The 26231-nt window shown below is 38.5% G+C and overlaps 1 protein-coding gene across 1 annotated transcript in view; it reads left to right on the top strand.

Annotated features, from left to right (window-relative positions):
- LOC120791648 (CD81 antigen-like) overlaps window positions 1-18868 on the top strand; it is a 40783-nt gene extending 21915 nt beyond the window's left edge. Inside the window, exons 3-8 of the mRNA XM_040130174.1 lie at window positions 8095-8192; window positions 8738-8812; window positions 10464-10583; window positions 12430-12528; window positions 15259-15342; window positions 17065-18868. Coding sequence (XP_039986108.1) covers window positions 8095-8192; window positions 8738-8812; window positions 10464-10583; window positions 12430-12528; window positions 15259-15342; window positions 17065-17127 — 539 coding nt within the window. The 3' untranslated portion in view covers window positions 17128-18868. The remainder of the gene's footprint in view (window positions 1-8094; window positions 8193-8737; window positions 8813-10463; window positions 10584-12429; window positions 12529-15258; window positions 15343-17064) is intronic.
- Window positions 18869-26231: the final 7363 nt, after the last annotated feature.

The following is a 26231-nucleotide window of genomic DNA, read 5'->3' as shown; positions in this document are numbered from 1 at the left end:
CTTTATATTGTACAGCACTCATGGTTTAACACAGGACATTAGTGTGAAACCGGCACAGATGTTGTGATTCCCAGTTTTCAAGTTGAGATTATTATAGGTAAAGACAAAGTCGGATCAATATCTTATTATTGTATAATTTAATTCATATCACATCAGATGAACAAGGTTACATATTCAGTCACATTTGTTTATTTGTTAGATATCTCAAAAACCTGACAAGATATTTTGATGAAATCTGGTAAACAATTAGGCCATGGGCCAAGGATTAAGTGAGAAGATTTTTTTCTTCAACATATAGTTGTTTGTTTGATTGTTTTTTTGTTTCTTTGTTTTTCAGTTGAGAAAAACATCTGGCAAATATCTCATGATTGGGGATTTTTTGATGTAGAGCCAATTAAAACATTTCCTTCACAAAATAGCTTGTTGAGGTTTGCACAACTAGTTTAAATGGGTCAGTTGGTTTTTTTTTTTTGGTTTTTTTTTTACTTTAAATTTCTATTTCTATGTTCTATTAGTATTAGTATTTTATTTATTTTTTATTTTAATCATAAACATTTGGTACATCCACATACATATTTTTAAAAGTTCCATTCTTGTGTTTTGAGTTATGATGGTGGGGCTAACTCTTAGTTTACAATTGTTTTGCACAATATCCCTAATTGCCTAATTGCAATTCAGAAATATGATAACACATTAACAGTTTGTACTTATACAGGATGTTAGATCTATCCGAGGGGGGATTTCTTAGTTCTGACTCAGTAGGGGGACCAAACTTTTGCACATACCACAATCCCTTTTTGTTTTCTATTTTTTAAGTTTAAGAAATAGAAAAGTAACAGTGCAGTAACAGGAAAGTTTAAATATAACCAAAATTTTAAATTTACACATAAAACCCTGAAAGAAAAATTATATGATGTTGATCAACTTTTTTTTTTTTTTTTTTTTGCAGTACATTTATTGTCACTGCATCCTAAATTTTGGAGATTTTTCAGACCTTTTTACAAGGTATCACCTCCAGAATCGAAATAATCTCTGAATCAATCTCAGAACTAACGTCTGAAAATGTGCCCCAAATTTAACAATAGCTTAAACCTATTATTATTTAAAAAATGTATAACTCCCAAAAGAAACAGTCCAAACAAAAAGCAATAACTTTCGTGAGGCTTGGTCTAGACTTTGCATGTGTGAACTTGTCAGAAGATTGAATGAATTGTTACCACTCCACCTTGCACCACTAATAGCCAACACGAAGCACTCAACTAGAAACCTGGGAGTTGATTTTGATCAGTACCTCAACTTCAACCACAGTAAGTGTCTTGTCCAATCCGTCTATTTACAAAAATAGAAATATAGGTCAAACCAGTTTTCCCCAAAAACATAGTTGAACAATTTATCCACACCCTCATTTCCTCCTGCCTCGACTAAAGCAACTCACTATTTACTTGCCTTAACAATGAAGCAGTTGCCCAGTTAAAGTTGGTGCAAAACGCAGCAAGAAGACTTCTCGCTAACACTTGATGCAAGGGAACACATTACTCTATTTCTGGCTCCTCATTCATTATAGAATTCAACTTAAGACTCTGTCAATTACTTTTAAATCACTGCATGGTCTGGCTCCGCTGTACATCGCAGAACTCTTGGACCCTATTCTGCACCTAGACCCCTCGGATCAGAGTATCAGATGTTGTTAAAAGTTCCATGGTCCAGGCTTGAATAAAAAGGGGGACCATGCTTTTACGGTTTTAGCTCCAGCACTGAGGAAAAAACTCCCCCTCACTATCATAACAGCAGAGTCAGTGCCTCAGTTTAAAAAGCTTTTAAAAACTCACCTTTACAGATTGGCATTCGTCTAATATTTTTGTCTTTTCAAATGTTTCAACGTTGTTCACCCCTTGAAATCCCTGTTTTTATGTATGATGTTGCTGTAAAAAAGTTTATTTTTGCATCCATTTTGTATGAGACTGTAATTTGTGAAGCACCTTGTAACTCTTGGTTGTGAAAGGTACTATAGAAATGAAGTTTATTATTAATATTATAAATTTGAAACTTTTAAATACTTTTAAAGGTTTTGGACATAATTCAAAACTTTTCTTCTAGCATGTGTAGTTCAGAAGTTATTAGCAAAAATGCAAAAGTTATAGCACCAAGTGTCAGTTGATGTAGTTTTTGTTGCTTGAGTAGTGGGCAACTATTTGAACAAGTTTGGTTGCTTCAGGTCCTGCGGTTTCTGAGACCAAGACACTTTAAGTGGATAATAATAATAATAATAATAATCCATAGCATGGAGTGTTCCAACGTCTACATGTTATACATGTAGATATAACGTGTACATTAGTCTGCAGGGTTGACATGCCCAGTGCAGGTTGAGAATACTTTCAACATCCTCCATGAAATGCCATCTTAAAGGTATTTTCCCCTGCATTCATCCCAATCTGAATTCAGAGTTTCTGATGTCCTTCCATGTTAGGACTGCAGTATAAATAATAAACTACCAAAATAAGACAGGGAACAGGAAGCAGCAGAAAGGAAGGCTTTGTTGTACAATAAACAATAGTCGGATGACTTCAGCTAAGCAAGTAGAAGCATCTGGATAAAATATTTGGAGTTACATTGTTATATTAGCCTCATCATCTAAGGGAAATTCCACCTGTACTATATGTTATTTCCAGCAGTGAGCCAATGAACACAGTTGGCTGAATTTCAAGAACATAGCTGGAAGTAGTTACTTTTGCAGTATGTATGTGCTCATTATAAAACACAAATATGTTTTTCCGAATTTTGATGAATATCTATCAATACAAATATATAATAAAAATAGATTGATTTGAATGATAGATTTAAATTTTTGTTATATAATTTATATATTGTTAATTCCCTCCTATATATGACCACTTGTCAGCTTGTGACCGAAGTTCCATACTAAAATCACACGATGAAAACCAGCCTTATCCATGTTGACTGGGCAAACTCCATCTTCCGAAGAAGACTGTGAGATGTGGTTTAAAAAAAACACCTGGGAAAAGCTATAAGTGGAGTTTGAGTAAAGATTTTTTTTTCTTTTCCTCTGTTTTTACAATTAAATGCAATAAAGTTGTGGTTTATTATATATTGCTGTAACGTTGATTTCTGGTGATTGGATTTCTGGTACCAAATGCAGATACAAAGGGAGGCAGGCTAGATGAGTGAGGTGACTATTTAATGAGTGAAATGAACAGTTATGCAGTGAACAAGAAGGCAGACTGGAATCCAGGAATATGGGTGGTAGTAAAATAAACACAAGGAAAACTGAGGAACAAAGCTGACAATCCAATGTAGGAAGAAACACGAGGGAGCGAACACAGAATAACCGACAAGGAGTGAAGGGAATACTTATACAAGACAATAGGACACAGATGAAACTAATTAGGGTCAGGCAAGCAATCACAAAAGGTGGGGAAACACAAAGACAGGAAGCAAAACAACCAACAGGCACATAAGTAAACTAATTTCAAAATAAAACAAGAAATACAGTCAGGGCAAAGAGTCACTGAGAGGGGCAGATCATGACAATTGTAACATTGATAATATTTATGATCCGCCTCTGGAGTTTTTTAATTTTTAGTCATGCCAACAGCCATGGCTTTAGGAATGTTAGTGTCGCTTCATCAGTTGCTTTCCCACTGTGGGTGAAAATCTCGATATTTTGAAAATATTGTATAAATTGCTATGAAGTTTTGTACAGACATTCATGACCCCCAGAAAATTAATTTCAATGAGTTTGGTTTCCCCTATCTTTTCATCCAGGGCCACTAGCAGTTCAAAGCTTTCAATTGTCCTTTATGGTTCCAAGAGGATAAATTGTAATAACTTTGTTGATCGCTTGACTAATATTTTAGTGCCACCAACCGGTCAGAATTTCTTTTTCTCTTATACTTTGGTTTATCATCAAATACCTGCAAAACTATTGGCATTCCTGTCAGCCTCAGCTGTTTTTTGTATTTAGTGCTACAGTGGCATGAAGAAATTTGGGCTCTTATGGTCAAAATTTTAGGTAAAAAAATTACCTGATTTTTCCGAAAGGCATAAAGATAACAAAGTTCTTAACTATTTTAAGCAAGGTTGCTTTTTTTTCGCTCTATAACAGTTTCAAAATAACAAAAAAGGAACCCTGCATGATCATTACTCACCCCCTTTTGGCAAGTATCAAAGCTTGTAAATGCTTTTTGTAGCAGCTAAGAGTCTTTCAGTTCTTGTTTGGGGGATTTTTACCTGTTCTTCCTGCAAAAGGCTTGTAGTTCTGTGAGATTCTTGGGCTGTCTTGCATGAAATGCTCTTTTTAGGTCTATCCACAGATTTTCATAAATGTTTAGGTCAGGGGACTATGAAGGCCATGTCAAAACCTTCATCTTACACCTGTTGAGGTAGACCATTGTGAATTTTGAGGTGTGTTTAGAATCCTTATCCTCTTGTAGAAGCCATCCTCATCTTCATCTAAGGCTTTTTTACAGACAGTGTGATGTTTGCTTCTAGAACTTGCTGGTATTTAATTGGATCCATTCTTCTCTCTACCAGTGAAATGTTCCCTAAGCCACTGGCTGCAACACAAGCCCAATTATATAGCCTTCTCCTGTTTTGTGGTTATCAATTATTCTAATTTTCAGAGTGCTCGGCAGTCGCTTAGAAGAGCCTGTGGCTGCTGATTGTCGGGACAAGGTTTGAGGAGCCAGTGTATTTGTAAAGCTTTGAAATTTGTATCACTTGGAGTTTCCTAACGATGACTGTGAACAAGCCACAGCCCCAACAAGCTAATTAAGGTCTGAGACCTTGGTACAATTTCTCTGAGAGCTCAAATCTCTTGGGGTGCCAAGAGATTACTATTCAAAGTAACAGAAATTTTACCTGGGTTGCCCAAACTTTTTCATGCCAGTGTATTTTGCAAATGTTAGCGTACTTATGCTAAACCAAGAGGGTGGACATGGTAAATATTACATGCTTGACAACAGCATGTCATTGTGAGCATGTTAGCATGCTGCCAATAGCATTTAGCTCAAAGCACCACTGTGCCCAAGTACAGCCTCAAAGAACTACTTGCATGGCTCTGTCTTAAGCGTTTAGTTCATTTCCAGCCTCAAAGAATGTCCATGAAGACCAGGATATGCTCAAAACAATCAAGTTCATATGATATGTGTTCTGACTACGGGTGGCTGGGTGAAACGTCTGCGGTAATAGGGAGGGGAAAGATGTGATGAAATATACAAACATAACGGTGCACACTTTGACACAACCGTCCTTCTAATTGCTCATCTACACAGAATTTCAGCAGTTTTTTTTCAGTTGTCCATAACGCACTCGTCTCATGGAACCAATATGATCCTATTCTAATCAAATCAGCTGTCTTCACAGGTTAGGTTTTGCTCGCGCTTATATGCCTGTAAGCACAACCCGCAGCATATTTTTACGCTTAAAGTGTGTTTTCCTTTGTTTTATGCACTTAACTTAGGTGACTGTGTACTTGGTGCTTCTAAAACGCAGGTGACCTATGCTTAATACAGTGCCTGAACGCATCCTCTGTAGACATAGACGGGGCACTGAAGCTCCTGCTGTGCTTATGTGCTGCTTTCCCCACGCCTCCTGTGTAGACACGATGTACAGTAAGGTACTGATGGTGTTGCACTCGCTTGGAGATATAAAAGTTAAAATTCTAACCTTACCTATTTTTTCACCTCCACACAAACACAAAACGTTGTACAAAGTGCTTGTGATTTTCTTGTGAATTTCTGAAGGTTGCAAAAATTTTCAGACGCAACCTTCTTAAGTCCAACCTCAGAATGGTCTGGGAGAAGGGCGTTTCAACCATCCAACAAGCATTATGGTTGAAGCACAGTGACACCCTAGGTAGCAATAAAGATTAAAACCTAACACTAATAGAAATTTAAAGTTAAGTTTGGGAACCATTTCTTATTACTACCTTTTACTATGTGATAGCACATCATGTGGGCTTTTTATTTGTAGCCCTGAAATTTGAGGTGATATTTACACATATCATGGCAAACTGTAATATTGAGAGTTTTGTAATCCATCAGCTCTTCTTCAGAATTAACAAGGGAGATGCAGAAGGCCTGATGAATGGAAGCAAGAGGCATCCATGAGAAAATTCAATCAAGACAGACAGGAAAAGAAATTTAAGTAAATGGAATTATTGAGAGCATAATTTTGAATGAGCAAATGTATATACATAGAAAGGATAGATGGGTGGGGGTGTAGCAAGAGGGAGAGTTTGAGATTGCCAAACAGCATCGTAGGAGAACTGTCAGACTAAAGAGCCACAATACAAGAGACTGAGGGAGGACTTGGTCAGTCGCCAAGATATCAATTTATAAATTAGCCTGTGTGTGTGTGCGTGCGTGTGCATGTGGCTCTGTGGCTCTGTGGGTAGAAAAGGGGTGGGGGATGAGGTAAACGAGGTATAGGACCAGTTAGTGGTCCAGAATCAAATTATGTCTGAGCTGACAAGCAGGAGTAATGATGCTGAGACTGAACACAGAGAGCTGCATTCCCACCCTGATACAAGCACAGTAAGACGTTTTAGAGAATGCACCAGTGCTCACTGACAGCAATATTTGTACTTGTACTTGGATTAAATTGTGGTGGACATTTTGGTATTGATGCAGCCCAAAAGTGGGGAAAAAAAGGAAAAAAAAATTGTAAAATATATCAACGAAATAATGACACTCATCTAATTATTATGGACTGTTATTTCTCTTCACAAAGTCATGAGTCTTTCGCTGAGGAACATCTTAAGAATCAAAGATGTAACTCAGAATTAAAACGTTAGTTGCTGCTGCTGTCAATACTGGCTCTTCAGTTTGATACTGAATAAAAATCCAAGCTCACAAGCCAACCCAGTCAGTTAGCTGGCTAGGTAGATAGCATGTGTAGCCACGGCATGTGTTACACTAAATGAAAGAGGAGGCTAGTTATTGTGCCTGTGTACTTTGTCTACAGCAGCAGCCTCTAGCTGCTTCATTCAGAATGACTTTGATATTGCTGTTACTCTAGTTCACAGGAGTTACTTGGTAGCCTTTGTTCAGTTGGTTTGCTTAAGAGAAGTGGAGATGAATGCACCACCAATTAGCAGTTGACTTCTTAAATATGTTTGCACTTTCAACAGCATTACCACACAGTTAAAACCAGATGTAGTCACTGTAATAAATGACATCACTCAAACACTCTGCTAGTCTCTGCTAATAGATTTTTTTGAAATGAATGGCAACTAAACTGCTGTATAGAAAAATCCATTTACAATCTAAGAAAGTTTTATATTTCTTAGAGTAAAACTTGCAAAAACGGCAGATTGGTCTTTAGCTTTAGTATAATCATGATACTCCTCTCCAGTCCTATCTTTCCATCCAGCTTAAAAAAAAAAAAAAACAACTAAATGCACAGCTGGGGGTTTAAAGCCACACACCTCCTGAGATTAGCAGAACAAATGGGCAGACGTAAAGCAGTCAAATGTTTCTGAAGAGACAGTTGAGCATATTCACACATCCTTCTTTTAATGCTGCACCCACTCAGTCCTCCATAAAGTCAAATATTAATGTGCAGGCATCTGACATTATAACCCAGGAAAAACATGGAAGTCTCTACAGATACTATGACATAAGCATGTGCAAGGAAAGAAAGAAACAAGTGCAGGACCTGTCTTATTTCCTGGATGAAAAATAATTTGTTGAGTTATGTAGCAGGTGCTTTGTATTAAAAAACATAAAAAAGAACTTCCTCTTAACATAGCTGGAACATGACTCATTGTTTTCTACTGTTGATATAATTGCATGCATGGAGTTTTTAAATTGAGGCAGAGGATATTTGCAATGCTTCAAAAGCCCAGTGGTTTTAAATCTTTAGTGGTTTCCATTTTTTTTATAGCTTTTTACATTAGCTTGCTTGTCTCTCAGAAGAAGAATTTGAAAGCATGACAAGTATGCTGTCAAGTATGCTGGGTATCCCTGCAGCACTCCTGCCAGCGTTCTTATTTCTACCTGTTAATGGAGTGTATGTGTGTTGCCATGGTTTCTTATCAGTCAATCTATACTGTCCATCTGTGTGTCTGTCCAGGTGTCCATATCCTGATTGCTGTTGGTGCAGTGATGATGGTGGTCGGTTTCCTTGGATGCTATGGTGCCATCCAGGAGTCCCAGTGTCTATTGGGAACAGTGAGTCACAATCACATTAAAGGGTGACCTTTGGAGTTGTAGACCTCTAGTAGTGCTAAGGAATATCGATGAGTGGGTCCTGGTTTTGGAAATCTCATGCACACACATGAGGACACGCTTGTACGCGTGACACGATACACAATCCTACGAGTGGTTTCACACTACTACATTGTTCAACATGTAATGGTACCATGCCAAGATGTGCTACAGTGTGCCTGCAAAGACGGAAGAAGAAGACTGCAAGGTAGTGAACATGAATGTAAACAATGATGGATTTCAATTCTTCGGCTAAGGCAAAATCGGCTTTGCATTTGTTTTATGAGGAATGAAATTGATGAAAGATTGATGCGGTTTTTTTTTTTAGACCTCAAGGATACATACAAAGTGTTCTTGTGAGTAACACATAATTTTTGTTTCTTTTAAAAGAAAACTCCACAGGGCCCCTTTAACTTCATAAAAACTTTTGTCTCATTATGTAATCAAGTAAAACCTCAGCTAAATCCTTAAATGGATCACTTATTTAATGTTTCTATCCCATCCTGCAGTTCTTCACCTGCCTGGTCATCCTGTTTGCCTGCGAAGTTGCAGCTGGAATCTGGGGCTTCATGCACAAAGACACTGTAAGACTGAAAGCATTCACTAGAGGTTGAAATAGGCATGCAACATTGAGCACACAAGTACAGTAAATAAAGTTGCTTCAGAAAGTATTCAGACTATTTGGACACTTTACTGTGTTGTACACTAATAGTCAAAAGTTTTAGAATTAGACTAGTTTCAGAATAAGTTTAGATTAAATTTTAAGTCGATAAAATTGCGATTTTCTTTTTAAATTAATTTAATTATTTTCCCCCTCATCAGTGTACACTCAATAATCCATAATGACCGACTGAAAACATGTTTTTAGAAATGTTATCAAATGTATTGAAAATCAAAAACTGAAATCTTTCATTTACAAAGGTATTTAAGCCCTTAAATAGGTACTTTGCAGAAGCCTTTTTAACAGTAATTACACTTGGCCTCCACACATGTTCTATGGGGTTTAAGTCTTGGATTTGGCTGGGCAACTCAAGGACTTGTCTTAAAGCCGCTCCAGTGTTCTTGGCTATATGTCTTGGGACATTGTCATGCTGAAATGTGAACTGTCAAAGTTTTTTTTTTCGTTTTTTTTCCTTTTCTTTTCTTTTCACGGACCTCTCTGTATTTGGCTGCATTCATCATTCCCTTAGTTCTGACCACTCTCCCTGTCCCTGCTGCTGAGAAGCATCCCCATAGGATGATGTTGCCACCACCAGGCTTCTCTGTAGGGTTGGTATTACCCAGGTGATGACCAATACCCGGTGTTCACCATACATAGTGTTTGGAATTCTGACCAAGGGTCCAGACCAGAAATCCTTTTTCTTCATGATCTCAGAGTCCTTTAAATGCCATTTGGCAAACTCCAAGTGGACAGTCATACGCCTTTTACTCAAAGTGGCGTCTGTCTAGCGACTCTACAATAAAGGCCTGATGGAGTGCTGCTGAGATGGTCATCCTTCCCTGCAGTTTCTCCCATCTCTGAATAGGACTTCTTAAGTTCTGTTATAGAGACTGTTGGGTTCTTGGTCACTTCCCAGACCAATGCCCTTATTTCCTGGTTACTCGTTTTGGCCAGATGGCCAAATCTAGTAGTGGTCACCAAACTTCTTCCATTTCACATTTATACTTAATATAATTTTCACAATAAAGTGTGCAAGAAGTGAAGGGATCTGAATACTTTCTGAAACCACTCTACCTCTTTATGGTATTTACAGGTTAGTCAGGTAAGTTTCCAATATTATGAAACAAAGGCTTCAAAAAGTCAACACTAATGTTTGTTAAATATGTTTTCAGCTATTCTGGTTCAATATGCTAGACTTGGTACTTTAGATTTACAGGTTCCCTCAGCTGACAAATGTTTTTTTGATTTATATGTAGATCAGGACAATTGATAATATATGTCTGAATGACTGTGCATGTCAGCTGTGTAAGTGTCCCATGAAAATGGCTGGAGAGGATTACCCTGCAAGAATATCTGTTACTAGTAATCTTTTTCTCATATTGTTTTTCCTGGAACAACATGTCCACATCAACACAACTTCTTTGTTGCTGTCAGTCTGAAGAAGGGGTACTTTTTGTTTAGTGTCTGTCTCCGTTTTTCCGAGCAAGCACAAAAACAATTTACTTTTACACTAAAAATTGACAGGTTTTAAGTTTGAGGCTGAGCCCATGGAAACCTCCTTGTTCCTGTTTTAGGTGTCGAGGGAGATGATCAACTTCTATGACTCTATATACCAAGAGGCCCTCTCACAAAACAACAATGACCAGCAGAAGAAAAACACTGCCACCCCTGTGCTCAAGGTCTTCCATGAGACGGTATGAACACTGTAAAATATATCATTTAAATATATCTGTTTTGCACTTCAAAACATAAATGGTAAAGACCCTGGAAGAATCATGTAAGAGCTGGGACCCTTCTGCGGAGCAGCAGGTGTGCAAGTGACCCAGATACAGATGAGATGTAATACATAAGCTTCACCACATAGCAGAGCTGTGCTAAATACAGTTGCATTGTTATGACAACATCGTGTTAAGCTTTCAACTTTGGAAAATTGCTAAAACTATAAATAATTAATCAAAATTAGTTGAAATCTGTAAGTTGAGAAGACAGAAACAGTTTTGAGTGGTGGCCTGATTAACACACAATCTATAGCCACAACCTGAAAATGAGATTAGTAAGGACTTAATTCAACCTGATTGAGTTTTTTTATACATAACAGCAGAGGATACCAATGTTGATTAAGCACATATTTACACATTGAAATAACAGCAGCCTGCTGCCTTCGGCACACCTTATTGTCAAAAAGCTACTTGCTCCAAATACTGAAGGTCCTTATTCGGCATAATGTTCAGTATATTCTGTTTAATTTTGAACAATGAACTTTGCTAATAAGAGCTTCAGTACATTGGCACACTCTAATTTTCACTCACAGTTGAGCAACAGAGATGACCAACCAGCTACAGTATATCAGTAATATGGGTTTAATTCCAAAATACAGGTAACAGCTTTAATGATTGAATGTTGGTTGTGCTTATTGGAATATCTTAACATAAATGATAATAAGTATGACCCCAAAAATCAGTTTACTAGCAAGATTAGGTTGACTGAAACTAATTTTGTCCTTGTGAGTAGAACAGACTTTTGGTAATAGGTAACATGAACGAGCAATACATGACAGAAGAGCAAATCAGGGTCACACAGATATACAGTCTCAACACCTTCATGAGTGGATGATAAATAGAAATGAAGGAATTAACAATCTAGAGTAAGGCAAAAAGACTGTAAAATACCAGCCATACTTTCCACTGATGTCAATAAAAAACGGTGGAAATTATGGATATTAAAATACCTATTGGGCTGTATGTTTCATGAGTGTATGATTTGGAGACAAAAAGGTGGTAAGGGTATTGTCCTGCCCATACTGTACCACGATGACCTACTCACACAGGTTTCAAAATGTGTGCTTCTCATTAGGCTAATCAAGTTTTATATTGTTACATAGACTAAAGGAAACTACCATGGTAGTGCTCCCAGTTGAAGCACTACCATGGTAGTGGATGGACATGAAACTCACCTTGTTGAGTCATCAGTACAAAAGATGAACTGTATTAGAAAATATAAATATCTGGTTCTTTGATAAAAAGTCAAAGCTACAAGACTGTGTACATAAAAATGTAACCTGACGTGCTTGTTTTTCATAGCAACAGAGGCATATGGATAGTATAGTATATTGAGCCATTGGCCTTGCCACATGAAAGAAAAAATCATGACTTCTAATAAATAAAGTTGAACTATTTAAAACGGATGGCTGTAACAAAAACCGGTAGCATTGTTACGTTATCTGGGAGGCTACTGAGTTTCCATGTTGAGAAACTTTGATTATATCCTGACTAGAAACAATTGCAAGTGGGATTCAGAATAGGGAAAGTTCTACCATAAACTAACTTCCCCCACTTAGGAACTCTATAAATAAAAATAAAAACACAATGTATCAAGTTCCAACAGATAATTTTATCCAAGTATGAAGGTATGGATAGTTTATAGACTTGCAATGTTTATGATAAATAAGGTTTTAATGTTTAAAAACTACAAATCTATTTCTATTAAAATTAGCTAAGAACATATTTACAGGATGATCACTGTGTTGTTTTTGTGTTTCAGCTGAGCTGCTGTGGTAAAGGCGTTGAGGATGCTTTTATTTCAGTCATTAAAGACAAACTCGGCATGACCAACATGTGCCCCAGCAGTGGACTTAAAGTGGTAAGTTTGATCATCAATCTCAGTTTCATCACCACTTTCATGCAACAACAGCTTGGCCAGACTGTGCCGTTGTGTTCTCATTGTAGCTAGACACTGTCATTTTGACTACGTTACATTTCAGATCAAATAGTAAAGGTAAAACCAAATTCATTATTCAGAAGCTTGTACAATACGATATTATCACATATTTGAAATGCAGATGGGAGAATCAAATATAATATCACATGCTGAGAGTAAGATGAGACGATTGTCAACACTCTCATATTGTGTGTTAAGTACAGAGCTGGAGCCATTTGAACAAATCATTAATGATTTTGTATTAAATTAACAAACAATTCTTGAACTTTGGACAGAGCCAAGCGGCTTCTCTTTGGATCCAGTCTTTCAACTAAACTAAAATAATCCCCTCTGGTTCCAGCTCCATACTAACAGCACAGATATGAGTATGGTACCAATCTTATCATGAACTCTCAGCAAGAAAGAGAATAAACATACCGTATATCCCATAATATTAAACTTATGTTCCTTTAATGTTGTTACAGTTACCTGTTACACCTGTTTCGCAAGTCTAAATGTCTGCTATGAGAAAGGTCTACGGGGCCTGAAAAGATGGAGAAACACTGATGTAAAGCAATCATCTTTTGATGGGAAAATGAATGGAGTATACAGTTTTAACAAAATTTGTGATATAGAGAATCCTTGAGCACTGTATTTAGGGCTTGAGACGCAAATCAACTACTTAAGACCCAGTCATAGTTTCTGCATCGTGATGGCCACGAGGGTGCGTGTGACGTACATTCTGTCATCTGCCTAAATCTGCACCTCTTGTGCAGACGTCCGTGTGCAGCCCAAAATTTGTGACTGCGCAGGCTGTCCGCACTTCAAGTGCACCAACTGCACGTGCGCTAGAGGAGTAAACTGGATACTCATTTCTTGCACTGTATGTGTGTACTCTATTTCCCTACCTTGGTCCTATTCTTGTTAAGCGATCGCAAAGAGCTGTTCTTGATGCTGTCAGGAAGTTGCCATCATGTTTTCCGGAGCAAGTGTGTAACATGTCTGCATACGCGTACCCCCAATTGCAGTTTGTATAGAAGCACAGGCACGTCCACAGCTGTCCACATTGTTGTCTCTCCTGCAATATGATCAAGACTTTAGTTGAGAGATGTGCAGGGAAAGTTATCTTTGTTCAGACTTGTACTGCATAGGGGCCCGTCCAAGCCCCCTGAGGTTGTTTTGCATTGCGTCCAGTACCTTTAAAATATATGGAGAGAAATTAAAATCAAAATTGTCACAAATGTGTATTACATGATCTACAAATGAAAAATACGATTTACAAATGTGTAAAAGATTTGTGTGTAAATTTAGGTATTCATAAATGTGTGATCCAATCCACACACAATAATCAAGCAATTTGAACAAATGTAGAACAGTTTTACAAATGCAAACATTACAACCTGAATAAATATTAATATTATATGTACAGATTTTTGACTTCATCTTCACAGAGCTGTTCATTTTTGCTTTCAAAAACTTCCTGTGTATACAAATGTCTAAAAATATTTGTGACATACTTTTGTCTTTATTTACAGATTGTTAAATGTGTGTGCACGAAGTATTGGTGGGAAAACTGGGACATCTGGCCTTTCGGTGAATTCATGTGTAATTTAATGAAAATTTAATAACGATAAAAACAATAATAATAATAATTATCCTTACAATTCCAAGAGGGTTCCAGCACCTGCAGTGCCAATAATAATAATAATAAGAAGAATTAATAATAATTAATAATATTACAGAAGATTTCCAGCAGCTTTGATGCTTGGACCCCAACACTGAGTGACTATTATAGCTGGCTGGCTAGCTAGCTAGCCATTTCTAATAAAATTTGCCACTGACAGTTGTCATTTCAGTCAATAAAATCAATGGTCGTGGCCAGGAATGAGAAGCCTGCTTTCTTTACCTGTGTCTGACATCAAGAGCCCATTGTTGGCCATACCTTGTGTGTTGGAGTTTCCCCACCGGCACTTGCTCTTTCAAAATGAATTGGTGCAGTCTCTAAGACATCATCAGGGGGGTGTTTACAGTCAGTGTTTCCAATTTAGCGCCTGTCATTAGATTAACCAACTTTTTTCCGACCCGTTTAGGGAGTTTTTTTTTTTCTTCACAAAAGCACCTAACAACCAGTTTAGTGATTTTCTGGACAACCTTAGCTACTTTCAGTAGAAGATAGTCGCGAGTATTGCCCTGCAAGCAGGAGGCCAGGCTTTCCCTCTGCAGGCATACCCCTCTATGCGTCTCATTCAGTGTACCGCACGGCAGCTGACACAGACGTGTATGAGCTAACTTTCTCTCTGAATCATCTTACAAGTAAATGTAGCTGAAATCGCAGCACAGCCATTTGTCTTAAACCTCTGTGTATGGTGATGTCAGACAGCGTTTCGGTTGTAAACTCCTTTGTAAACTGCATATGTCCCGTGTGAGAACAGAAATCTTGACAGGCATAGCAACAGTAACTAATGAGGTGGGGCTTTGCAAACAGTATATTGCAGATGTCAATGATAATGGTATTTACTACTTACGTGCGCTTGCCCCAAACTAACTAACTAATAAGCCAAAGTAAAATATGCAACTTTGCTTTCTCTGAGACCTCAAAATCAGTAAACAGGGCATTCAAGATAATATTGCTGTTTTGAAGTAAATTAATGTTATGATGGTTTTCCTTTGCAGAATTGCCACCAAAGGATCCAGGAATTGTTCTCAGATAAGATTTACCTGATTGGTATTGCTGCTCTGGTGGTTGCCGTCATTATGGTGAGAACATGAAGTTGCAGATCACAGTTATCACACTTTTCAATAACATGGTGGATTTCTTCCCAGGATTTATCCACAGAAGGTGCATACCATAACAAGGGGCACAAAAAAAACTTCAGTAAATCTACAGAGAGACCCACAGATGTTGCCTTGGCAACATTACATCTAAAATATGTTTGATTTGACCTCCACCACATGGTAATGTAATCAAGGCAATGTGTGTAGACAAGGATTGCACATTCACTGCAATGACGCAATGAATAAATAATTATAAGTGAAATGTATGAAAGAAATAATATGTATAAATTAAAATTTATGTCGGTTTAGCTGCATCACTTACCTGTAAAAGACACAAGTATAGTTAATGACTTCAGAAGTAATCAGTGCAAAATTTACTCAAACTGTTAGGAGTAAAAAAAATCATATAGTCATATTTCTTTATAATACAGCTGAGTAACTGTTATTCAGCCATTTCTTTTCTTGCTCCACAAAACAAGAAAGTAATGTTACCAGCACTGCATTTTACAGAAAAAAACATGGCAGCAAAAGAGAGCGTCCAACAGATATTTCACTACTACCTGGCACAAGTTTGGCTTCTTCAACAGGAATAGACAACTTAAATATAACTTTAATTATTCAGTCTGTCTGAGCCACAGCCTTCATTTCTGAAATGTGTTCATGGAACCAAGTATCGAAAGCTGTTAAATACAGAAAGCTTGCTCACATTTGAACTCTCCTTTACCTCTTCTTTTGATCAGAACGTTTTTGATTTCAATTATCATTTTGCCAATTTTAGAACTTTAGTATTCACTAAAGTGGGCTTGTATGCTTGTGTTTGGAGCATTTACCATGTTTATATTCCTCAATGTAAAGTATAAGAGAAATATTTTGTTTGCTGTTGGTACTCTCGGCCTGGTGGTCTATTGGACATTTGATGTTGTTGGTGTAGATTAAAGGATGAGACTATTCTGAATTTTTATTGTTGTCAACAAATCCCACAAAAAGATCACAACCGACATGTTCGTCCATCGCTCAATACTTTCTGACTTTCCTACCCTGTCAATCGCACTCAGCCCCAAGCCAGTTAGTTCCTACTAAAGGGGCCACAACTACATAGTTAAAATATACATTTTATTAGACTCAGTTATTTCCTAAAACAGCTGAGCACTGTAGCAAACGTCACTCAAACAGGGTAAATAGTGCATTTGGTATGGACTAATTTCCGCGGCATATTGTTAGAAATTTGGTGCTTTAGTGAGTGTTTCCGGTAGCAGTATGTGGTTTAACTGTTGGCAAACAACAGCTAGGTACAGTAAGTCATTGACTCTTGTTGTTACTCAAGAAATAGTTACAGTATGTAACTGCCTCAAAAACCACAAATTGTCATTTTTACATTACTATTTGTATACAGATTAAACAAACAAGTTATAAAGTGTCAGTTAGTCAACTTTGGTGGTGTTGGTAGGTGTATTTTCAAAGCTTGCTTCCAGACTTATGCTAAGCTAAGCTAATCATCTTCCAAATCCACCTCTGTGCCTAACACATAGAAATTTGAGTCGAACTTCGTATCTCACTACTAGAAAGAACGAGAATTTGCATATCGTAGTGCAGACCTAGGTGGAATATTTTTGCTGCACCTGGCAACTTTGCTGATGTGCCATGATATTTTTATTGTGGATAAGAATATCTAATCATCAATTCTGTTTGTGTTCATCCTCTCAGATCTTTGAGATGATCTTCAGCATGGTGTTGTGCTGTGGGATCCGCAACAGCCCAGTGTACTAAGGCGACCGGCTGCCAGCATACTTGCAAATGAAGGAAGGACGACCTTGCAGTCTCTGTCTCATTCATTTTCTTTTTTTATAAGCAGGAAACATCTCCTATATTGCTTGCTGGATTTAGTCAGCTCGTTGAGAAGACAACATAAACCATCCTCCATTGAACATTTTAATTACACTGTCAATGCATTTTTGTTAGTCACAGATGCTGTTAAGCATATTTGACCAGTGCTATCCTAACCTGATATGTAGATATTATATCACACTGCGTCACACAAGAATTACTTTCACTTGTCCTGGTGTTTTAATCCTTTAGGGATTCATTAGTTGTTTACTGCCTTCTTGCCAATGAACATGCTCTTATATTCTTGGTTTTATGGATGTTTTTTCACTGTTTTATGTATAAACTGTATATAAATATATATATTAACAGTGCTTTATGACTGCATGAGCATGGATATTACATTTAATTCTTCTCCTGTATTCTTCCTGCACTCTCTGCTTATTCGTCTTGCCCTAGACTGAACCAGATGAGGGTGTATAAGACCGGCACTAGTTAAGCACTAGTGTTGGCCTCACCATGCCACAGAGTAGAGCATACAGAAAAAAACTTCCCTGTCCAACAGATCATTGCCTTAGTTCGCATCCACATCAAAAGTAAGATGAGAGGCTAGATACCACTCTCATGTCTGTAGGCTGAACATAAAGCTAGAGCCAGCAGGTGATTAGCTTAGCTCAGCATAAAGACTGGAAACAAGGGGAAATGTGTGATGGAAGTATTTTTCTCCAGGTGCCGTGACTTCTGGAGTCTTGTCACTGTGAGTTTGCCAGACAACCAGTGGAAACTCACACCTGGCCAAGAAATAGTTCCAGCATGTCGCTTCCTTTAACTGTAACTCATAATTAATACCTAACCATTCAAATCCCATATTAGTACATTTGTCAGTTTCCCCAAAAAATGAAGCTATTCAGGGCTGTTGTATTAGATGAGATATTACAAGTATTCATGTTTTTGTGTCCACTCCCTTTAAGTTTATTTTTAATAGTCTCAGGCTAATTGTAATGGTAACATTTGTAGTAGTAGAGGGCAGTGGTGTCACTTAAATAATACAGCGTTGATCACAAATCAGTCTTAACTGCCTGCTACCACCTGCCAACTGAACTTGCTGATTATTTAGTAGAGTGGGGTTTTTATTCCAACCACAGGCTTGAAAACACTTGGTCCTGAGGACTGTTCCTACTAGATCCATGTGCCACTGGCACTAACACATAACTGCACTGCAACCCATCATAAACACACACTCGTCCCATCATCTTGTCATCTCTTGTAACCTTCCATATTATGCGAGCATTTGTCAACCAACTAAAACCTTGTCTTGTTAACATTTCATACTTAAACTGAGAAACAGTAAAAGTGTCTTGTAATATTTACAGCTCTGACGTATTGTACTTATGAAAATAATGAAGGCTGTAAAAAGACAATGTATGCCCTTTTTTTCTTTGTATTGTGATATCTTTGTCTGGTACGTCGTCAAAGGAGTCTCAACAGAAAGGGTGGAAGATTTAGTGGCAGTTTTCCTGACGAGAAGACTAGCTGTGTTTCTCTGACAGTGCTGTCCATTTTGCTGCCTTTTGAATTCAGCATCTGACACTCAGGACACACTGCCACTTAAATTTTAACCCTTCTCTACTCTTGTAGACGTTGGTTTGCCCAAGTATAGAGGGATTAAATGTATTTTACAAATAAATAGTCAGGTGGTCTTGTCTTTTTCTTTGGGAATCCTAACATGACAAGTGGGTATCAATTGGAACTATGAGGATGATTACAAATGAAATGTAAACCTACAGGATGGCTGACGATTACTGGAGCCAGTGACATCTTCAATTTACCATCCAGTCAACTGTGACTAGACCGTTTCTCAAGGTGACTACAAGATTATAATAATCTGAGTCAAAAATAATTCTTAGTTTAATAGGGTGCATGTACATTTATTATCTTAGACTTTTTAAAACTATCAATGAAAATCTGTTAGGGTTAGGATAATCCGGTTATTTGCCAGGGCCGGCACCCCATCAAATCTACAAACAAAACAAATAATACAGTAACTGATACCGGCAGATACATAAGTGTAAATGGTAAGATGCTGCCCTGCCTTACAAATATTACAGTTTGGACTGACATTACTTAAATTATAGAAATTGGTGCTGATTTATAAATGAAAGTAGGTTTGAAGTGGACTGGCTAAAAAGGTTTGGTAAGCTTGTAAACTAAGTCAGCAAGACCGAATCTTACCACCAGGGAAATGTTGCTCTCATGCACAAACACCGACTCATGCTTGAGCAACAGTCAGTAGACAAGCAAACAGTGTTGTCAGACAAATATACACTTTGCCTTTTCCTGTCAACGGTGACTATGTAACTGAAGACTGAAGCTGTTTGAGAGTGATGAACAAGAGATATACAGTGGTTTCAGAAAGTATTCAGACCCCTTCGCCTTTTGCACACTTTTTGTGTTGTAGATTTGGAACTTTCCCAGTTTTTCTTTCGCTTAGGCCTGTACGGACGCCCTTCCTCTAATTCATTGGTTAAGTCAGGTGTTTAGGTCCGCACTCTGAGCACCGCTGCAACGTAGAGGGTCTCAGTGGATTTTAGAGGCACTTTAAGCCTCAAATGGATACAAACAAAACAATCAAACTTAATCTTTTATGTGATATAATACAAAAGAACAACAGAGTGCCTGACGAGGCCTTTTCCCAGTCTAAGGTTTGGTTACATTGCCTCAAATGTCCGCTCTTAGTGAAGGAAATGATTGATTTCAAAAAGCATCAATTCAGACCGGGACGACGTGGACTCTTAACAGATCACGGGGTTGCCAAATACAGGAGGTGCTGTAGAGTGACCCCGTTTACCCAAGTAAAGATTAACTTCACGTGTGGTCACTGGTGAGAAGTATTCACACAGAATGGGATAAATCCAAACAAAACAGGAGTTCACGCTCCCAACAAGCAGCAGCACAAGCAAGTCTTGACTTTGCCACTAGGGGGTGCAAGAGAAAAATAATTCAGCGCCAACACAGGCTACAAGAACAATATCCTGGTAAGATGCTGTTGCACCATGAGCCTTCAAAACCACTTCAGTAATTCCTGTCATAGATAGAAGTGTCTGTATCTCTAGTGGAGGGATGAGCAGCAGATAAGAGCAGAGATTCCTTCACGTGTTTAGATGATGGCAAAGGACGGCGCTGTCTAGTCATGTTACTCCACATTCTCCTGCAAGCGTTCAGTTGGGCGGAGATCTGGTGACTGTGAATAGCATATAATTCGCATCACTTTCATCAAACCACTGACCTTTCTTGGCCTGTGCGGAAGCATCTGCAATTGTCATGGTTCTCCTCTCATTTGCTCAGGTTTTCCCTTTAATTTGCCACCCGTTTGTAGAAATCCATTTTTCAAAGTTCTTGCCAAACCACTCAGAGAGCTGCGAGGTTGTTGTGTTAGTTTGGGTCAGGTATACAGGTGTACTTTCTTACTTTATGGTTTTGCTGTATATGTGAATGATGATTCTACAGATTTAGAAATAGACGGTATTTCAAATCTATCCAGAATTGTGTAAATAAAAAATATCAAACAAATATTAAAGTTTCAGAAAACTAAATACTGTATCAAGTGAAGCCACGTGAGGTACCCTCACTTGGGATGAGGAACATGAATTTGGGCATTTTAAATGTCCACTTTTTCCAACTTGATCTCTGCAGGTGTGACCAATTGTCCCACGTGAAGCCCTGGTAAGGCTGCCAAACAGCAGCACTGAGGGCGGACTCCTATGCTTAACCAGGAAAAATTGAAAATTAATTAACATCTCTACGTCAGAATTCCTCGGAACTCCAGCAAGTCTCAGCTGCATGGCATCAGATGAACGCGACGGCCTATGTTCTTCACTCCTTGATGGCAACTGCATATAGTAGCATTTCAGACAAGGGGGAGGTATTGCAGACTTTTCTATTGACCATCCAGAATTTCAGCGTTTTAAAATTCCAGATTTTGAAACTGTTGCTGTTTGGAGTTGGCAGGGTGTGAAGTTATAACTGAGTTTTTAAGATGGATACTACTACAACCTCCTGTTTTCCCTTTTCCTACAGTGTAGTTGTGTAGATCTTTAAATGCAGGATGGAAAGTCTCAGCTCACAAACAGTGCAGGTTTTATTCCCAACCAAGCACCACATCAGGTGACTTCACTGTCTCCCACAGGTATGACAGAGACATTAAATTGGATAACTTTACTGTTTTGTTCATTCTCGCCAGTCTCTTCTGCATTGTGTAATTTGTACTGGGTGTCTTTCAATAGGTCTGTATAAGCATTTTTCACACTGTCCAGCCCCCACTGTCTGTTTGCTGCTTGTTTATCCCTGCAAATCATTTCTCAGTGGCAGTTTGAGTGATTAATATCGGACAGTATTAGCCCTGGATGCTCTGAATTCCAACATCCACTCCCTGTTCTAATGAAAACCATCTCTCCCCCGTCCACGTATGGAAAAAAAGAAAAACCACGCTTTAAAAAAAATGGGTTCAGTTTTAAAAATAACTCTGAGAAAACGTTTGATTTCCTCAAAAATGTCATGTCAAGTGCTTTCACGTAACTGTGATAAGCCAATGGCCGGCAGGGGATCCCTGATTTAAAGGATTCAGCAAATACCCGGTGTTACGACCCCAAGTTGGTCTGGGGGAGAAAGGAGTACCGTAAAAATAGATGATGAGTGAGGAGTCACTTTGTTGAGTATGTCAGTCTTTTATCGTCACATATATACCGATCAGCCACGACATTAAAACCAGTTACCAGTTTTAATGTTTTGGCGAAATGGTGCGTATATACAGTATATAGTAGATGCTTAAATGTCACTTCAGGGAGAGCCCTGGCCAAAATAACAAACCAACCAGCCCCTTCAGAAATAAAATGGCACCACTAAAGAAAACTATCAACACAAAAAACAGGAGAAAAGGGGATCTAAGAAAAAAACAGCCCCTCTCCCCCACAGGGCTTCCTGGCAAGGAGTCAAAGACAGTTAAGACACAAAGAAATGAGAAACAGTCACTACAAACTGATTGTTGAAAAAATCACGAACTTTGTGACATTAGCGTCACAACATACAAGAGAGCTATGGACTAAGTCCTGACAAATTAGTACGATACACAAGCTCTCTGGGTGTGAGCCGGCTTCATGTCCCGAGATTAAGCAGCCAGGAAGAGGAAGGATCACAGAGCCTAAGGAGCAACACAACACATTATCAATATTACTACTAACGCATACCACCCTGTATAGAAAACAAATCCAAACTACTTCTTTAATTTGTTGGAACTGGGTATTGTTTGCCAAAAGCATCTAAAATGAAGATCTTAGGCATAGACTTTCAATGGGCCTTCATTTGATTACTTTAACATTTTATTTTCAGTGCATGATGTATGACAAACCAACATTAACATTCTACTTTATGATCCCATTTCGATTTTCATGTTTAAATAAAGCTTAATTACTTGCAAAATAAAATAAAAACTAATCTGACAAAAAATTTTAACCCAACTAAACGTAACGCTGCAATAATGATAATGAAATTGAATGTCAATTTAGCTTTTGATTTGCATTTTCAACTGGTCAGACAATATGCAACTTAAACTAAAAAGTTAAATTGCTAACTGGGCGTTGGCATGAAATAAAAATGAACATTTTCATAATAGCAAAGTCAACCATTATGAAATTGACCATTATGAAAATTACCATGAAAAACGCCATTTTTATTTCATTTTCACAAAAATGATCTACAATCAGGATACGAATGCAAAAGTCCAGTTTGCTAGTAATGATGCAGTTTTAAAAATGCAAAGGGTTTTTTTGATTAATTTTGTCATACATAATGCACACACATGCAAAACATGAAATTTGATCAAAATATTTCGTTTCTATTTTGGCAACCACGGACTTGCATGGATGAAAACATAGAACAAAAAAGAAAACAATCCCTGCATTTGGCTAATCGATCAAAACGGTTTGCTCAGAAATACTTAAAACATTCTTGAGCACAAAAAAGTTAAACAACAAAAAAACAAAGCCATATATTGAAGTTGTAATTTGTGAGCTACTGTTTTTTAAAATACTGTTGGAATAGCCTGTAATTAACCCAAAAAGTGTAAATGATCCAATAAGTGAAAATTCAGCTGGAATGAAGTTAATTTACATTTACATTTTGTGTGCAGCTTTATGTTAGCTAAAAGAAAAATAATGTAAGTTTTACACCACAGATTTGTTTTTGCACCTATTTATGGTTTATGAAGTAAAATGACCATCTTGTGTAAGAGAGTATGCGTGTATGTGTGCGCTCTTACTAAAAATACCAGTCAGATGCAATCCTCATTGCATCCACACCCAAACTGAGAGGCGGTGGTTTCTCTGCAGGTTTGTGTGAAAGCCTCACGGTCTTGGTACTGGCAGGGCTGTTTCTGAGACAGGCTGCAGCAATCCCTCCCTGAGCCTCTCTGTTCCTGTAATATTACTACTCAGTTTCCCAGAACTACACAAAGAATTTCTCATGTTAGCCTTGGGTGATGAGGTTATTTCCACATTCCTGCACCCTCAAACACCCCCCCCCTTAACTGTGCTTACTTCGCAGTCCTATCATTACTCTTATGTTTTGTCATCTGAAATGTTTAGAAAGGGACAATCAGTTGGAGTTGGGGCCAGAGGGGACTGACGACATAACTTCACTAGTATTTGTGTATACGTGGAAACATGTATCTCTGCTTCTCATGAGCATGAGTTCAGCTTGTGGCTCACCTCAGTGAACTTTGGGACGGCTTTGGGATTACGTCGCACTCTAGCTGTTTCTCTTAAACATCACTCACAACCATCGGACCTTAACTCCACCCTACCCCCCCCCCCCCTAGCACCAGTCATCATTAAGTTTGGATAAGAAGGAATATTTTCAAGATCTCGCATAACATACAGACATGATATCAAGGTTTACTAATATTACTGACAGATACATTTTGTAACAATGAACATAACCTTTAGTCATGTTTGCCTGATATCGCCGAAGATTCAAACAGATTCATAGGATTTCGTTATTCTTTGTTGCTGAGCAGGAAATCTCCAACATGACCTCGAGTAGACTGCAACGTAGGATGAATCCTAACGCTTTTGGTGATCCCCTGACCTTTCTTCCTGCACAACCATCGGGCCACAGTTTCCACTGGTGCACATGAAGAATTAAAATGCATTGGGTAGAGGGCCATTGAATTTACGGAGCACAACCGAAGATCAGCTTTTACCAATCCATGAGATTTCTTCTTGCACCACGGCTAAAATGTCCACATTAAGTTGGCTAATTTTTAGCCGTGCTAGTGACGTGGCTGTGGGGATGGCAGTGTTTGGCCTATTGGTTGGTCCAGATCGAAATGGTTTCATAACTACTGGATACTTGCCATTAAATTTGGTAAAAATGTCCATGGTCCACAGAAGATAACTCCTAATGAGCTTGTTGATCCTCCGTCTTCTCGTCTAGTTTTGTCATTAGGTCAAAAACTCTAATGCTTGTTAAAAACTCTTCGTACATGTGAAAAATGTGTGCATCCACACGAATGTTTTAGGCTGTTTTCATAAATATCCCTGTACACTCTGAAATGCCTGAACAATTGGGAAGCTGCAAAATCTGTTCTTGTATTTGAGTTGGCAAACAATGAAACTCTGTATCACAGCCAGCCTGGTCGGGAGTTGGACAGACATGGTTAGTAGTTACTAAGTCTCAGCGGGTAAACCTCTGTCCCCTCCTGCTCTCTTTATCACCTATACCATGGTTTAATGAAGTTGAGTCTACTCTGATGTTGTTCTTGTCTTTTTGATTTTGTTTCTATTGTCTGACAACTGGACAAGCAGAAAATCGGGAGTTACTCATGGGTCCCAAAAAGCTACTTGGTAACCAGGCCAACAATAATTCCTGCGCTTCCGTGCTGAGATTTTGATCCAATCAACATCTGACAAAATCCAAATAAATGACATCATCGGGGTGCATTGTCAGCGACAGTGTATTTGTTGATGATACCACTGGTAGTCACCAAAGTCATGCGTCCTACACACGTAAGGGCTTTAGTAGCTCAACTTTCAGCCTCAGGATCACAGATGGTAAAGAGTTCGCACACAGGTGAAGACAAACAGTGTCATCACTCCACCAATCTGAATTCAATCAGTCCTGCCTCCACCATGCAGTTCTGCACCAGCCTCTGTCCCTGTGGAAGTACGGGGCAACTTGTGATCCATTCAGCATAAAATAAGTGATTCCACCTGTGACTTTATACAGAGTTTGAACAAACTGTATGTTTTTCTTACAGTATACACCATGGTAAACATTCACAACTGCCTCTCAGTTGGACGCATTCACCTTATAGTAGTGTTTCCACTCAAACATCTTCATATCAATATCTCTAAGTAGTGAGGCTGAATTTATATACACACGTACTGTACATCCTGCCACAGTCAGGAAGTGATTGATTTGAGTAGTTCTGCAGAGTAAATTTTGTTTGTTTGTTTGTTTTTTGCTACACGTAATTTGCAGACAGGGGAGGGAACGGCAGCTGTACAGCCCAGGACCATGACTCCATAGTCGGGGGTTCTCATCCAGACTCCTGTGCGCGGTTGAGTTTAGGCAACAAAATGCATTTTGGGTAGGGTTTAGAAGGATCCGAGATCATGATGTACTTTACCTTAACCAAGGGCTGCCAGTGCCTAAACATCCACCCATCCATTAGCTCTAACAGAACCATAAAAAATGTCATGATGCTGTGGTCACTACAAACAGGTACTGTAGTGCAAGATCTGAAATTCTGGCGGAAAAAAGATGAAATATCTTGTCTGTGCAGATGTTACTGATCTTCAGCATCAACATCTTTGCAGCTTTTCACGTAGACTGAGACGGTCCTCAAACGTTATCCGGCATTACTGTTACATGAGCTGTAACAGAACTTCATCACCAGGGGACTCGTCCTGACGGCAGGTGGCTCTTGGTTGCCCCCCCCCCCCCCCCAACCCCAACCCCTGAAGGGCCCGCCTACAGACTGCTGCCATTTCGCA

Source organism: Xiphias gladius, chromosome 1 (genome assembly GCF_016859285.1).
Source record: "Xiphias gladius isolate SHS-SW01 ecotype Sanya breed wild chromosome 1, ASM1685928v1, whole genome shotgun sequence".
In the NCBI taxonomy this organism is placed as follows: domain Eukaryota; kingdom Metazoa; phylum Chordata; class Actinopteri; order Istiophoriformes; family Xiphiidae; genus Xiphias; species Xiphias gladius.
The sequence above is the reverse complement of the archived record's forward strand: the minus strand, read 5'-3'. Positions and strand labels throughout refer to the sequence as shown.